Genomic DNA, 17,284 nt, shown 5'->3' on the forward strand with positions numbered 1-17,284 from the left:
AAGTTTCCTTAAAATATAATTTATTACTCTCAATAAATTATTGTGCTAACAGGCTCAACAAGAATTACTTTGTTTTTTAATTCTTAATTACATGAATCTTCAAAAATATAATATTGGTACTTGGCAACTTGATTGATTAATCTTAATTATATCCATACACCGCAGCCTAAAATCCTGCAATTTTACATTGAACTGTTACAGAGATAATCCTAATTCTGCTTTCTTTTTTGCTGTTGTGTTGTTGTTGTGGATGCTTATCCATATGGAACATATGCACACACAAAGCAGTGCAGGCAGAGATTGTTGAATGTTTGAACAGATCTGTCCCTGAGGTACAGCAACTATTATCATATTGCACAGCATTGGGGAGATAAGTTTTTTTTGTTTTGTTTTGTTTTGTTTTTTTTCCCCTTGAGTTCATTGAAGTTGATGTCTTTAGTCTGTAATGTTGCTGTATTCCATTTAGGCCTGGAAACTGGCTAAGAGAGATTTCTTCCTGTTTCAGAAATGTGTTTAATTGCTGTATTAACCATTTAAGGATAGTATTAGTTTTAAGAAACTGGTACAATTATTTCAAAAACATTCCAGTGATTAAAAACTTTTTTTTTTACTCAGCGTTACAGTTTTCCTTGCAAAATTATCAACTTTCAAAATGTTGCTTTAAAAAAAAAAGGGTTCAATACAATTGTGTTGGACAAATAAAGCTTTGTGCATGGGATCAGTGTTTATTTGGGAGGCAGATGAAATTAAAGCTAAACTGTTTGGATCCATCTGTGTACAGATGCTGCAGTCTTTGTTCGGTGGCAAAGCTTGAATTGTGTGAAATTCTGTGTTTTGTTGGAACAATAACTCATGTCTGGAAACTAATTAAAGAAAACTGAGAGGCGGGACTAGACTCCTGGTTAGTGGCTTTAGCCTTAAAAATAAGGTGCCTGACTTATCACTCGTACATCAGTTATTCTGTGAAGTAACTTGGTTGACTTCAGTGAAGTGACCTGCTTAAAACTGGTGTAACAGTGTGGTGCAACAAGCTCATCCATATTATGGTTTGGGCATCTTAGAATGGTCATAATTTACAGTCAGAGCAGAGTGTTGTTTGGCTCTTGATCCTGTGTCACTTAGGGAGCATCCTTTGAGTATTGAAAAGAGCTCTTGGGAATAAAGTAGCTTTGCCTCCAACAGCTGTTTTAAATCTCCATTTGCTTGTTGTCTTAAAGCTTGCAGATGGGGCCTTGCTGAGTGCTGCAAGAGATTGTGAATGGTGAGAATCCTTTGAAAAAGGTTATTGGTTTCCTAAAGTGGATGTTTAAAGGAGACTGTTCCAGTCCTCAAACTTAGGACTGGAAATGGAGGTAGTAAGAGTCCTCCCACAGCCTAGTAGACATCTTGGCTGCGTTGGCCCCGTCAAAGGTGGCTCTCCCTCCTTAGTTAAAATCCTTTGTCAAACCCCATCCTCTCTGCCCCCCACTTCAAAGAGGACAAAAAGAAGTACTTTGTCCCTGCCAAAGCTTATGAGTACTTGTACTCTTCCCCCTCCCCCCCCTCCCCCAGCCCCAGGGTCTCTGCTGGTATCAGCAGCCAATGAAAGGACAGGCAGGCGCTGCAAGGGTTGACCCCCAAGGCAAAAGACTCAGAGAAACTAGACCTCTTTGGTAGAAAAGTTTTTTCTATTGGCAGTTTACAGTTTCACATCTCTGACCCACAGGCATTGCTAGGGAGGTATGACTTCAACATCTGGGACTCGCTCCCTTAGGAATCCAAGCAGGAGTTCTCTAGAAGGGAAGGTGATAGTCAGGGCTTCCTTGCAAGCTGCCCTGGATGTAGCAGATAGATCTATGGTGGCCATGCTCTTGGCTCCAGTCCTCTGGCCTACCGGCAGAGGTCCAGCAGTCCCTTCAGAACCTCCTGTCTGAAGGGTCCTTACTCTTCTCAGAATAAACAGATGTGAAGCTCCCCGGCCTGAAGGACTCCAGAGCCACCCTCAAGTTCCTGGGTCTGTATGCCTTTGAGGAAACATTTCAGACCCAACAGCCCACCTGTTTCTCAGCTATGCTGCCCTGTCAGGACCCGCACAAATGGCGAAGTAGAGTCTTTAGGCACAGGCAACTTCCCCCCTCCTCATCAGCATCACTCCCTGGCCCTCCCAGACATGCGGGGGGGCCCCAAACAGAACATTTGATGGGGGCCTAAGGGCATTATACCAGTTCCCACACCGGATCCTGTCCCCCTATTTTCAAACCGTTTATCCCACTTCAGCTCGGCCTGGTCGCGTATCACCACAGATTGTTGGGTGCTGAGCATGGTGGAAGAGGGGTTTACCCTCCAATTTGTTTCCACTCCACTCTTCCTCCCAATCCCTCTTCAGGGACCTTTCTCACAAGCAATTGTTAGTCCAGGAGGTGTAAGCCCTCCTCCAGCTAGGCGCCATGGAGGAGGTTCCTCAGGACTTAAGAGGGAAGGGGTTTTACTCCTGTTATTTCCTATTATAAAGGCCAAAGGTAGTCTCCGAACCATTTTAGACCTGTGCGACCTCAAAAGCTATCTGAAAAAGCTGAAGTTCTGCATGGTCTCCCTGGCCTCCATCATTTACTCCCTGGATCCCAGGGACTGGTACATGTCTTTCAGTTTGAGAGACGCCTATTTCCATATCTCCATTTTCTGAGACTACAGAAGGTTTCTCAAGTTCTTTGTGAACCAGACCCACTGCCAGTTTGCTGTCCTCCTATTTGACCTGTCGGCAGCCCCATGGGTCTTTATGAAATGCATGGCGGTAGTGGTGGCCTTCCTGAAAAGGCGAAGGGTGCAGGTTAACCCGTACCTTGCCAACTGGCTGATCAAAGGCCAGCCTGAGGCCCAGTATCCACCTCATTCAGGCAACCTTTCAAGCACTGGGCCTGCTGGTTAACAATCAGAAGTCAACCCTCATCCCCGTACACAGGATAGAGTTTATCGGAGTGGTGCTCAGTTTTACACAAGCCAGAACTATCCTCCCAGAAGCTCGCTTCCAGACGATTGCACACGTCGAGGCCCCCCCTGTCATGAGAGCCCATTTCTGCCTCAGATTTTTAGGTCACATGGCCGTATGTACACATGTAATGCAGCATGCGAGACTGGGCTTCAGACTCCTTTAAGCTTGGCTGGCCTTGATGTTCTCAACAAATCACCATCATTTGGACTCTGTGCTCACTCTGGTCCTCACCTCCTTCGACTGGTGGAGGGATCCTTGGTTCGTGGGCTCAGGTGTTCTCTTTGCCAGGCCCCAGCCCTTGATATTCCTAGTCTCGGATGCTTCTGAGATAGGTTGCGGGGCTCACCTAGGACACCTCAAGACTCAAGGCCTGTGGTCCCCAGAAGAGCTCTCTTTTTACGTATAGATGTCAGAGAGCTCAGAGCAGTTCATCTAGCATGTCAGGTGTTCTTACCCCATATTGCAAACAAGGATATAAGGGTACTTACAGACAACACGGCAGCCATGTTCTACCTCAGGCAGGAAGGGGCTCGCTCTTCCCCCCTGTGTCAGGTGGCTATTTGCTTATGAGAGTTTCGCATAAAGCACTCAAAGCTTCTCACCTTCTGGGAGCCCAGAATGAGCTGGCAGATCACCTCAGCTGGTCTTTCTCCACTCCTTGTGAGCTGTTCGCAACCAGGCAGAAGAGAAAATGTCACCGGTTTTGTTCTCTGCACAGCCAGAGCCTGGGCTCACTCACAGACGCCTTCTGCCCTCTTGCTCCCTTGGACAAAGCACCTGTTGTACGCCTTTCCCCTCAATCCACTCATGCACAAAGTCCTGCTGAAGGTCAAGCTGGACAGAGTGAGGATTATTCTTATAGCCCCAGCCTGGCCACCTGCTTCCATGGAGGTCAGCACTGGTTCAGCACATTGCTAAACCTGTCAGTAGCGACTCTGATGCCGCTCTCTCTCCCCTCCCAGACCTGATCTCTCAGGAGCACGGTCGAATGCTCCATCCAAATCTCAACACCCTCCACCTAACAGCAGGGAAGCTCCTTGGTTAAATCCTGCGAAGCTGGCCTGTTTAGAGCATGTCCTCCAGGTCTTGCTAGGCCGCGGAAAACCATCCACCAGAGCTACATACCTTGCTAAATGGAAGCGTTTTTCCATTTGGTCATCACAACATGGCCTCTCACCCGCTCAGTCATCTCTTCAGACAGTGCTGGTGTATCTGCTTCACCTGAAACAGCAAGGTCTAGCAATTTCATTGATTAAAGAGGATTTCACAGTGACTTCAGCATTCCACCTCCTGGTGGAGGGCCAATTGTTTTTCTTGCACAAAATGGCCATTTGTTTCCTCAAGGATTTAGAAAGGCTATAACCGCAGATATGGGAGCCTATTCCCCTGTGAGACCTAAACTTGGACTTATCAAAGCTCATGGACCCTCCCTTTGAGCCCCTGGCATCATGCCCCTGTCGTATCTTTCCTGAAAGGTAGCTTTTCTAGTAGCAATTACCTCGATCAGGGTCCTTACTTCAGAACCCCGGTACACGGTCTTCTTTAAGGATAAGGGACAGCTCTGCTCTCATCCTGCATTCCTCCTGAAAGCACCTTTGCAGTTTCACAATAATCAGGCTATTTTCCTGTTGGTTTTCTTCCCCAAATCTCACGTGAATAGAGAGGAGCAGCGCCTCCACACAAGCGATGTTGGATGCGCTCTAGAGTCTTCATCGATCCACATTCTATAGATCCACGCAGCTCTTTGTGCTGATAGCAGACAGAATGAAAGGCCTACCCATTTTGACTCAGAGGATTTCATCCTAGATCACGTCATGCATTTGCACGTGCTATGAGCAGGCAGATGTACCTCCACCAACCATTTGGGCCTCCCATTCCACGAGGGTACAAGCTTCTTCAGCGGTGTTCCTAGCCCAGGTACCGATCCAAGACATTTGCAGCATGGCGACCTGGTCGTAGGTGCATATATTTTCTTGCCACTATGCTATCATCCAGCAAGCTAGTTTTGGTTGCCAGGTTGCAATCTGCATGTTCATATCTCCAAGCCTGCTTCCTATGGTAATGCTTGGGAGTCACCTAATGGGAATGGACAGTGCAAGCACTCAAAGAAGAAAAATGGTTACCAACCTTTCCATAACTGCTGTTCTTCAAGATGTGTTGCGCATGTCCATTCCAGGACCCACCTTCCTACTCGTCTGTCAAAGTTGGCCTGCAAGAAGGAACTGAGAGGGTGTAGGGTCGGCCAGACTCCTTATACCGCACCGTAGGCGCGCGGTACCAGAGGGCCATAGAGTCAACCTGATGGGTACCGCTGAGGGAGAAATTTCTGGCAACTGTGCATGGGGTGCACACACACCTAACGTGGAATGGACATATGCAGCATATCTCAAAGAACAACAGTTAAAGAAAGGTTAGTAACCGCTTTTGCAGGTTTTTTTGCTCTCCTCTGGCTCGCCACATGACTGATGAACTTGAGCCTGAGTGAATATATGATGTTTTAACTAATAAATCATTGGTTAAGCAACTTGACCTTTTTGAGAGATAGGGGGACAACTTTTTATAAAATCACCCAGTTTCCAGATTCTCTTCTCCAGAAAGAATAGTGATCCATTGCCTGCAGGGTTGCCCAAGGTTAGAGGCATCCCACATCCATAATATCTTCTGTTAGTTAGCTACAACTACACAGGTGAAACTCTCCTTCCATGGAGGATTGCTTGGGCTTTTTTGGGTAGGAAGGATGAATGGTCATCTGTTTATCAGTAATTGAGGGGCATTTCTGTTTATCAGAAATTGATACTGAAGAACTGAGCAGAGTCTAGGGCTTGATAAAGAGTCTTCATTTGAATTTTGTCTATTTGTTCAGTCATTCGCTACACTTTCTGACCAGCATTTTACAGATTAGCACCTCAAATGATAGGTGTGTAATCTGTTGGCATGTATTTTGTTAGCCTTGGCCTTCAATTTTACCCAGGTTGTTTTTAGTGAAGCTATGCCATATGACATTTACTTTGGTTACATACAGTATAATCCTGTTTTTTCCTTAAATTATATTTTGCACTGTGATTTAAATAATCATTGTCTTATTGTACATGCAGTGAGGTGATGACTGGACCAAGCCATTATAATCAAAGCAAAGTAAGGAATTATGGAATAAATCGGATGGAACTACAGATAGAGTACTAGTTTAATAAACTATTACCTTGAAGACTTTAGGTGAAGTAAACTTTTCTATTTCAAATGAAATAATAAGAAATTAAGCATAGATAGTAAATTGCAAACTTTTCTTAGATTTTACATGCATTACCTCTATAGTTAGTTTGTTTTACCAACATTCATTGTTGGAGGTGTGCAAGGAAACTTTTTTAAAGTAAGACTAGGAAATATTTTCAAAAACCCCTAAGATATTTAGGTATCTTTATATATTTTACCTAGTAACACTTTGTGACAAAATATCACCCATCGCAAAGTAAATTCAAAAATGCGGTATTATCTTCACCTTCATAGTAGCTCATTGTTGCATCTATCCATCACAGAAAGATTTTAATTTGTAATGGACATGTTAAATGCACTTTTAAAGGGCTGTTCGATATACATATAAGCTCCTAAACAATCTACACTCCTTGGATAATGTCACCTTTAATTTTCACAGGTGCACGGATTCAACCACGAGTTCACTTTCAAAGAAGAGCCCTAAAGTTGCCTGAGAACACCAGCTACAGTGATCTGACAGCATTTCTAACTGCAGCCAGTTCACCTTGGGAAGTGGACAGTTTTCCTTATTTACAAGGATTAGATGGAAATGGAACTGGTAATTTTGAGTATCTATCTTTGTTTTTATTCTGAGTTGATATTTGTTGGAATGTAGTTTTGGGGGGGTTGGTTTCTTTTTTCCATCTCTCTGTCATTTTCTCCCTTCCCCCCACAACACACCTTTTTCATTTCAAAAATATAGGTTCAGCTGTCTGATCAAAATACTGTTTCTAAAAAGCAGTAGTCCACATGACAACGTTCCTGTGCAACTGACACTAATAGTTCCCCGTGTTGGCAATCTCTAGATAAGAGCCCTGGGTTGAATCAGCATGGAGACTGAATGTCCTTATCACCCCTTATATATGGTCCCTGCAGGATGAAGTTGGAGGCTCATTGACATTGGTGGGTGAATAGCTTTCTTATGTTGCACCTGTCATTTGAAGACTAGCTTCCTGGCACGTCAGCTTGGGTATCTTTTACAAATGCTACATTTATCTTCGATTTTAAAAATTGAGAGATGTGGGGAGGGGAAGAGATTTAACCTTCTAGATTATGCAGCATTATTAATCTCTAATTATTCCTGTGCCTGGAGGTCTGTACAATGTCCATAGTCTAAGAATTTAACGTTCTGCAGCATTGTGCTGTGCCAACAAAGAGTTGTTTCAACAGTCTTGTTAAATGCAGAGTAATTTTGGATCCTGCTTTGGCCAAAAGTGTTCAGATTCTTTTGAAACAAAGAAGAAAGCTGTGAAGAACTTTAATAGAAACCTGTCAAGTGCCTTTAACACAGTTGACCATCTTCCTCTTATCAAAAACTTGTCCTCCCTTGGCTTCCATGTCTCTGTCCTCTCCTGGTTCTTCTTCTACCTCTCATTGCTCCTTCAGTGTGTCCTTGGGATGATCTTCCTCATCACCCCTCCAGCTTTCCCTGAGGTCACCACGGGGCTCTGTCATTGGTCCCTTTCTCTTCCTCCTCCACACCTTATCTCTGAGTAATCTCATCCACAAACACACATTCTGCTCCCTTCCCTATGCTGATGATTTTCAGGTCTCCCTCTTTACTCTGACTTGTCTCTTGTCCAACATAAAATCTCAGTCCGTCTCTATTACATGGCCTTAAAGGTGTCTACCTGTCAGCTCAAGCTCAAAATGGCTCTTAACCTTTCCCCCTCCAAGTCTCTCCTGCCCGCCAGCTCCTTTCTCAATCATTGCGCACAACACAACCAGCCTGCCTGTCACCGAGGCCCGTAAACTGGGCATCGTGCTAGACTCAGACCTCTCTCTCTATGTCCTTTCATCCAGGCTACGACTAAATCTTGCAGATTCTTTCTGCATAACATCTCTAAGGTACTGCCTTTCCTATCCATCCAGAGAGCTAAAACTCTCATTCAAGCTCTCACCAACTCATCTGTCGATTAGTGCAACATCCTTCTCTCTGAATTTACAGATGTAATCTTGCCCTACTCATATCCATTCAGAATGGTGCTGCAAAGATCGTTTCTTAGCCAGTCACTTGTCATCCCTCTCTTTACATTCATCCTCTGGCTCCCTGTGGTGGGGCGATTGCCCCACACCCAGAGAGGGTGGGCTGCAGCAGGCCTAGGTGCCTGCGCAGACGCATAGCCAATCAGGGAAGGGCTTACTGGGAGCCAATCGGAAGGCAGATTGTAGCCAGCCAATCATGGCCCGGCTTAGCCATATAAAAGGCTGCCCAGAGCAGGAGCAGTCAGTCTGTCCCAGGCCTTCAGAGAGGAAGGTCTGTCTCCAGAGCTGGGAGGCCAGCACCACGGACAGCGCAGTGCAGGCCAGCCTGAGAGAGTGGGAGAAGGCCCTACTCCATAGCCTGCTAGGCGGCAGGCCTGGGAGGAGGAGGCCTAGCGTAGCGAAGGTCTGTTGGGGAAGCGGTCCAGAGGGATAGTCAGAGGAGGAAGGAGAAGGAAGACAGTGAGACTGTCACCCGAGGGCCTCTGGACCGGGACTCAGAGTAGTGGGCGGGCCTGAGTCCCCCCCCCCCTTTTCCCCCCCTTTGTTTGCTGTGCTGCCCCACGCACAGCCACAGGCCGCAGGGAGTGGCCGGTCAGAACCACACCAGGTCCTGGACTGTGAGGATCGGACTCGAGGGTGTGGGGCTGTTGTGTAACCACCACCCCCCCCCCCCGAAAGGGGGTGTGATTGGACAAAGGGACACTGTCGGAGGGCAGTGCTCCGGAAGAGGACGCCGACGTCGGGAGCAACGCAAGTCCGTGCACCCCACAGAGGCGAGACGACAGGCGGAACGCCACCCAAAGAGGGCGCTCTACTGGCGCAAAACTAATTCCCCGAAGCGGCCAGGAGGAGGCGCCACAGCGGTGAGCTACCGACCCTGTCACACTCCCCATTCTCTATCACATCAAACCGAAGCTGTTTGTCTTCTCTTTCAAGACACTTGATGGCCGATCAGTTCTCATTCACTCAGCACATTATGGTAGCCCATTTGTTAAATTTCAAACAAGCATCTTTGTGCTCTCTCCCATGCTGCCCATCACACTTGGGAGGAGTTACCCATAAATATCTACAAAGCTACCTCATTAACCTCCTCCACGTCCCTTCTCAAACCTCTTCTTTGCCACAATGCCTACAAAAAACTTGACAATGGTTAGGCTTCTGGTGCACTGGGAACACTGCCTGTCATGCTTACCAGTATTGTCTTACTGTTTCCTTGTACCTTCCCAATGGTCTCTTTGCACCCATCTGTTGTCTCTTGTCTTATACTTAGACTGGAAGTTCTGTAAAGCAAAGACCATCTTTTTGTTCTGTCTGTACAGTGCCTAGCATAATGGGATCCTGGTCCAATACTAGGGCTCTAGGCATGCTAATACAAATAATTTATTACTGATAATAATAAAAAGGGGGTTGTTGTATGAATACTACTTGCCAGAAATGTAAAGTGCCTGAAATAGTCTCCACAGGCCATTAAGTAGCCCCACTGTACGAGAAGACCCAAGTAGAGTAAATTCTTTGGACTCCCTCCTGTGTGTCAAGCTGGGCATGGCTTTATGGGTACACACTTACTCTACCCCCCACCCTATGCCACACACACTTATACTCACACATAGACCTTCCAGTCAGGGGAACATCTGTGGTTGAGCAGGAGGGACCTGTATTCGGCCCTTATTAACCATCATGCAAAAGTATCCATCTCACTTTAAAACTAAAAAAACTGAAAAGAGGTTGGAGGTATGAGAAGAGACTTTTACATAATTACATTGCAGGCAAGTTGCCTTCTACTCATACTTCTCTTTCTCTTGGAGAAATGTTAGCCTGTCAAACCTTCAGCTTGGATAGGCTACTTCATTATTTAAAGCTCACCAAATATAATCTTAGTCAGTAGACCCTTCTTCCAATAGCTGTTGAATATAAGATCACCACCAGCTGGTGGCGATTGCTGATTTTTTTATGGTACCTGCAAATTATAATTTATCACTTTCCTGAGTATAAACCAGTAATTTGCATGGGAGGAAGGGATTCTTGCTGAATAGAGTTTGCTCTTTGTCTGTGTCTCTGCTAAATTTCTCTCATGTTTAACTGCGTACAGTGAACTCCGGAGCATTGCAATTTGGTCCTCCCATTGTGTAAGTGTGTTACACCTAATAGCGAGTGTTTATCCATTGTAACTTTGTAGTAGTTTAACTAGAAACTTTCCCTTTGAATTCAACAGTACTTTCCAAGGAGTTCTAACAATGTACAGTTAGGAGCAGTACAGTTAAAACCCAATACATTAATCAGCCTATTCTAAACAAAAAAATATAAAGCACTTTGTATGCAAATAATGATAAGCCTGTTGTGTCTTGGCTTATTGCTTGTATTAGTAGCATTTTATGGCGCACAAGGCTGGTTTCTAAACAAACAGCACAAAAATCTCTGTATTCTACAGCAATGGGCCAAACCCCCATAGCAGGCAATAATGTTATCTCAGCATTTGGGGCTATTGCTGTGTAATATTAGCTTATTTATAAAGGGTGAATTCAGAGTTACTAAAAGCATGTATTTTCCTCATAGATTTGAGGTCACCAGGTTTTAAAACATAAGCTGACATTCATTGCAGTCACTCCTATTTAATCTATGCATATACTTACCAATCCCCCAGCATCTGTTTCACAAGCAGTCAGTTATCTTACCTTCACAACACAACACAACACAGTAAGCCAGAAACTTAATTTTTAAATGAAAGTTTAGATTCTGTGGAAATAGATGTCCTAGGCCTTTTTTATTAGCCAGTGGACTTTAAAATCTGCCTGCTTTCTTAGGGTACATCTACACTACAGCGGGGAGTCGATTTAAGATACGCAAATTCAGCTACGTGAATAGCGTAGCTGAATTCGACATATTGCAGCCGACTTACCCCGTTGTGAGGACGGCGGCAAAATCGACTTCTGCCGCTTTTTGTCGGCGGCGCTTACTACCACCTCCGCTGGTGGAGTTAGAGCGCCGATTCGGGGATCGATTGTCGCGTCCCGACGGGACGCGATAAATCGATCCCCGAGAGGTCGATTTCTACCCGCCGATTCAGGCAGGTAGTATAGACCAGACCTTAGAAAGTAAGCTCTTCAGCCTGAGACTGCTTGAACACAGTGTCAGAAGGAGGTATGTTGCTTTAGATAGAATGGAGGCAAAGTTCCACTAGAACACTTTTTTTTTTCCTCCCAGCTAATTATTGATTTTCCAGTCATAGGCATAAATATAAGCAAAATCCAAACCAAGTAGAAATAGTCAAGTAAAATGTATTACATAATTTATTTTCAGATATTAATATTGCATTTTATAAACCTTTAGGTGATAACATGCTTCATTAGGGATTTGAATATATGAAAAAACTGACCAGGTCATGACCTCCTTTAGCAATTAGAAGTTATTTCTCTATCAAATGTTGACAACTCATGTCTTCCTGAGGAAGCAATGTATTCTATGCTAACACAGATAACATATGTGGTTATTGTAAATTAAAATGCTCTGATACGGTTTCTCGTAAATGTAACTGCTGCTCAATAAAACCCAGTCTCTATCTTACAGCAAGCTCTCTGCCAAGGGAAAATTCGTATAGTTGTCTGTTGTATTTCAACAAACAGCTAGTGTTAATACAATCTTCTTGACAAAATAATCTGTAGTACTGTGATACTTCACAATTACTTAGGCTTGGTCTACACTACAGCATTAGGCCGATATAAGGCAGCTTATGTCGACCTAATTATGTCAGTGTATATGCTGCACCCTTGTTCCTGCCGATATAAGTGTCCTACTACACTGACATAATAACTCTGCCTCCTTAAGCCGCGTAGGGCTTATGTCGGTGTAGTTAGGACAACACAGCGTCTGTGTGGATACTGTAGGTTACTCATAGCGCTGCTGACTGTCATTCTTGTCAATTTCATAGCTCCATGCTGGAGCATGAAATTGAGGAGAAAGCCTGGTGGGTGGAGGGCTCCAGCTACAAGCCGGCTGCCCACAGACTCCCCGCCGGGCTCCTGCGTGGGCTCCCCACTCCCCAATGGGAGCCCAGGTGCTGCCCTGAGGCTCCTGGCTCCCGCTGCCCCGAGGCTCCTGGGGCTCTCTGCTCCCCGCCAGGAGCCGAGAGCTGGGTGGGGAAGGCAGCTGTGCTCCTGGCGGGGAGCCGAGAGCCCCTGCAGCTGCTGTGCTCCCTGCGAGGGGCGGGGAGTAAAGAGCAGAGGGTGGCAGTTTTTAAGTTTTCAGCCTTTTTTGGCTTTTTAACAAACAACTTTTTGAGCTCTACCTGTGCAATGGCACAGGCTTTCAGGTACTAGTAAATAACCAAAAGGACCATCTCAGATCATGGGAGTTCTCAGTCTGGCATCTTTTGTAAGTGCTGTATTTTTTTTTTATATATATATTTTTATTTTTTTGGTAGGGCCTTGACTTTGGTTAGCTGACTTTGTCAGTGAGAATAATGGTGTTCAATAAAGGCCATCCCTGAAATCTTATTGACTTTTAGGAGTCATAGTAAAAATCTTGTATGCCTATCTGTATGCCCTGGCTGTACTGAAACCTCATCCTAACAGATACCTGAATTGTGATACTACCAATTGTCTAGAGATCACATTTCATGTTTTAGATTAGTAGGTGATCATGTCTGGGCTCTAGCAGTCTAGAGGCTCGCTTAAAAATTTTGCAGGGAGGTATGAAATTATTTCCCAAAGGTGCTGCCATGTCTAGTTCTTTCCTTTTCTTTAGTAGCTCTCTTCCACTTTCCGCTCTATGGTCATAGACGCCTGGGGTGTATAATGTTTTTTAAAAAAAATCAAATAAATGTTAATTAATACTGTACTTTGGTGGGTGATCATTTTAAAACATAAACTAATGATCACTATGTCTAATAAATTCTCTTAATATACATGGATCTAAGAAAAATATTATTACAGATCATAAAAATGTATACGGTTTGGCTTTTAATTTCAATGAAGAAGCAAAGCAAAAGCATTCTTGAATTTTAAAACAATAGTTAACATTGTCCTCTCTTCTACTATTGCAAATTTTGGCCATTAGTGTGTTTAAATTATGGGCTGTATGCATTTGCACTATGCTTGTGCAAATCTTCTTAAAGAAGAATGGAAAGAAGAAAATGTATTTAAAAAAATATAAAATACTTCTTGCAAAGATTATCAGGTGGAAAATTAAGAAATTTAAATGTCAGTTTTCTGGAAGTATTAACAGGTTAGCTTTAATTTCACCTTCCCTTGATAACAGATAATATAATGTATAATAACTAATACAAATATGTAACATACCATTATTCTTTCACTTGATAGGAAATAGCACCAGGTATGACCTTACCCCTGTCACTGCAGTCAGTGTTCATTTGCTCAACAGCGATGGGGCTCCAATCCCAGTGAATGGCCCCATCTATGTAACAGTGCCTCTGCCAACAAACAGCAACCTGAAGCACAATGGCCATGTTCCAGCCTGGAGGTTTGACCAAAAATTTGGTAAGCAGTATTTTGTAGTGATCCTGCAATCATTTTCATTCCTCTGAAGCTTGCTTCTCATTGTTTTTCATTTAATGTCCCTTTTAGAGAGTATAAAAATCTGTTTTCTTGGTGTCTAAAAGTAGAATTTGTATTAATAAAGCTACATGATTAGGTATTAAAAGCTAAACAGTTGTGTATGTTGTGTATTGTTTCCATTTACAACTTTTTTGTGTAAACTTTATCAATATTCTAATCAGTGTTTTGAATAAAAAATTAATCTGCTTTTAAGTTATTTAACAATGTAGATTTCAACATCTGGAAGGGTTTTGTACATCTAGGTTAACAAAAATCAGTTGTGAGCAAATGAGAGCCACTGAACACTTCGAAAGGATGAGAAATGCCATGAACATACACTGTCAAACAAAATGCACTGAGTTGTCTTTGTTGCTCCGTGAAATTCATCCCTTGATAGAAAGCCAGCAGAAGGCATATACATCATGCAAACCATATTTGAGACTTAAACCTTCATAGTTTGAAGTGGTGCATGTGCCTCATGCTGGCCGTCTGTACAGGAGTGAATTTCACCTTGAATTATTCACGTGAAGGGTTTATCTAATTGAGGAGCAATTTCAGGAGAAGAAAGAGGAATGGAAGAGGAGAAAAGTAGAGATTAGAAAGAAAGAGAAGTGGGAAGTCAGAAGCATGGATTTCCTGGAGAGAGAGAAATTGTTTAGGTGCTCCTGGCAGGTGAGAGATTTGTCTTAAATTATGATTTCTTGTAGAAGATTTCAGAAATAGAAGAACAAGCATGAAACCATTTTTTCCTCAAATGAGCATTTGGCTTATCTTCTGTCTCTATTAACTGAAGGTGGATTTTGTGTTTTCAAGTGTCGTTCCTAATAGAAAAAAAATCTGTTAGAGGAAATCTGTTAGAGAAAAAAATTATTAGAGGATTTATTTAGAAATGGCTCTGAACAACTTATAGAACTTAATAAAGAAGGATATATCTTCTGTAGAATGTTTAGATGAAATGCAAAGAATATAATGGAGAAGGCTTTGGAATTTTTACACAAGATGTGGAATAGCTAGTTTTCTGTTTACCCCCAGCTAATCTGAAAATCCTTCTCTTAACTCGTACTTACTTGATCTGCTTTTTATGGCACAGTTAGCAGTAGGGTTCACGCATTCAGGTTCTTCCTGAAATTGATTTTGATTTGTGATTCTAGAAACTGTTCTGTTTTTCACTTGTTCAAAAGAAGAATAGGAAGACTGACTCATTCACTTTCCACACAAGAAGCCGTCCATCCCTAATCCTTCCTGTCTGCTGCATTATAACTTAGAATGGCTCACTGGTAGTTACTGTAAAAGATTATGATTTTGATTTTAAGGTGACTGCTGATTTATGATTGAACTTCCATGTCCCAATAGTGGGGCAGTAAAAGCTCTCTTTGTTTTTCACTATTGCATATAAAGGACTAGATACCCAGAAAACTGAGTGGCTGGCCAACAAAATGGCAGATAAAATTTATTGTTGATAAATGCAAAGTAGTGTGGCTTGGAAAACATAATCTCAACTATACATACAAAATGATGGGGTCTAAATTAGCTGTTACCATTCAAGAAAGAGATCTTGGAGTCATTAGGGATAGTTCTCTGAAAACATTCACTCAATGTGCAGCTGCAGTCAAAAAAGCTAATAGAATGTTAGGAACCACTAGGAAAGGGATAATAAGATAGAAAATGTCATATCGCCGCTATATAAATTCATGGTACGCACACACCTTGAACACTGCCTGCAGTTCTGGTCACCCCATCTCAAAAAATATATATATTAGAATTGGAAAAAGTACAGAGAAGGGCAACAAAAAGGAATAGGGATCTGGAAAAGCTTCCATATGAGGAGGGATTAAAAAGACTGGGACTGTTCAGCTTGGAAAACGACTGTGAGGGAATACGCTAGATGTCTATCAAATAATGAATGATGTGCAGAACGTGAATACACAAAGAACCAGGGGTTGCCCAATGAAATTAATAGGCAGCAGGTTTAAAACAACAGGAAGTACTTCTTCACACAACACACACAGTCAATCTGTGGAACTCATTGTCAGGGATGTTATCAAGGCCAAAAGTATAACTGGGTTCCACCAAGAATTAGATAAATTCATGGAGGGTAAGTCTATCAGTGGTTTTTAGCCAAGATGGTCAGAGATGGAACCCAATGTTCTGGGTGTCCCTGTACCTCTGACTGCCAGAAGCTGGCTTTGGCAACAGGGGATGAATCACTTGATAACTGCCTTGTTCTGTTAATTCCCTCGGAAGCACCTGGTAGCAGACCCTATCGGAAGACAGGGTACTGGGTTAGATGGATCATTGGTCTGACCCAGTATGGCCATTCTTATGTTCAGCTGAGTCAAGTATGCACTGGATGTAACTGAATGGGGGTAACTGGTGCCACAAAAAGGGGCTGTTCGTGCCCTCTCAATCCTTTGGCTGGTTCTGTATTGGCTGCCTATACAGATGTGCCATGAGGCTAGCAGAGTATTGCTGGAGACTTTGAAGCTGGTGGGGGGATGACGTACAGACCATAAGTGCTCCTGCACTGAACAGTCAGGGAATTTAAAGTCCTACTCCTTCATCTCTCTAGCTAGTAGAGACTGGAAGTGGTACAGAAGGAGGATCAAGAGTTCATTTGGGTAGTGGGGGACAAGGACCATACTACACAACCCCACCATTTCTGGCTGAATAGGAATATCATTTAATAGACTTCAGGAAGGAGTCCTGGGCCAGAAGTATGGTGGCCAAGAACACTGGGAATCCAATTCTTTCTTCAGTTATGTGGGTGTAAATCCTGTTGAAATCAAGAAGCTGTATGGGGTTGCCCGTCAGGAGTGAAATCAGTCTAAAGTCTCAGTTTGCTACATTTTTCTCTCTTTAGACATAAACAATCTTCAAGATTCTGACAGGACCAAGAAAAATCTTAGAAGAGAAATGGCAAGAAAGCTTTGATAAATTTCTTCCAAATATCCCTTACTTTCAAAATTATAATATAACTCTGTAATATTAAGTAAAAGTAACTCCCAATGTTGGCTGAGATTCAAAAGAAAGAAACCTACAATCCCCCTAAATACCAAACACACATTCGCCAACACAGCAAGATGATGGACTTGCATTTTGGCATATCTTTAGAAGACATGACTCCATAATGTTAATGCACCTGTGCCTGCTATTCCCATTACTTACAGTTGCTGAAGAGTACAGAGTACCATCATGAAAATAAAGTTGGAGTCATTAATTTAGACAAAACTTCTCAAGGGCATAATTAGTTGCTGTTTATTTTATTAATTAGTCAGAGGTACTGCTGCTTTAATTTGCTTGATGTGCCATGCATTCAAATCAGGACATTAGTAATGAAACATCTTATTTGGAACAGTATGAAATAGATAAAGCAGATTATCAGAATGATTTTTCTGATTTCCCATTCCACCAGTGTCACTGGAACGGCTTTCACTTAAATATGCTCAGTTTTCCCCCCAATCCCTCTACAGGGTAGAGCTTATGGTAACAAAAATGCAGACTGCCCATGGCAAACAACCTAAAAACCTGTCAA

The 17,284-nt window shown here is 43.1% G+C and overlaps 1 protein-coding gene across 2 annotated transcripts in view; it reads left to right on the forward strand.

Moving 5' to 3' along the window:
- The window catches only part of FAM171A1 (family with sequence similarity 171 member A1), a 132,853-nt gene that overhangs the window by 84,919 nt on the left and 30,650 nt on the right, over positions 1–17,284 (forward strand). For both annotated transcript variants that reach the window (XM_005282435.5, XM_065586921.1), the window contains exons 4-5: positions 6,618–6,776; positions 13,519–13,695. In XM_005282435.5, the coding sequence (XP_005282492.2) occupies positions 6,618–6,776; positions 13,519–13,695 (336 nt within the window). The remainder of the gene's footprint in view (positions 1–6,617; positions 6,777–13,518; positions 13,696–17,284) is intronic.

Source organism: Chrysemys picta, chromosome 2, assembly GCF_011386835.1.
Source record: "Chrysemys picta bellii isolate R12L10 chromosome 2, ASM1138683v2, whole genome shotgun sequence".
Lineage (NCBI taxonomy): Eukaryota > Metazoa > Chordata > Testudines > Emydidae > Chrysemys > Chrysemys picta.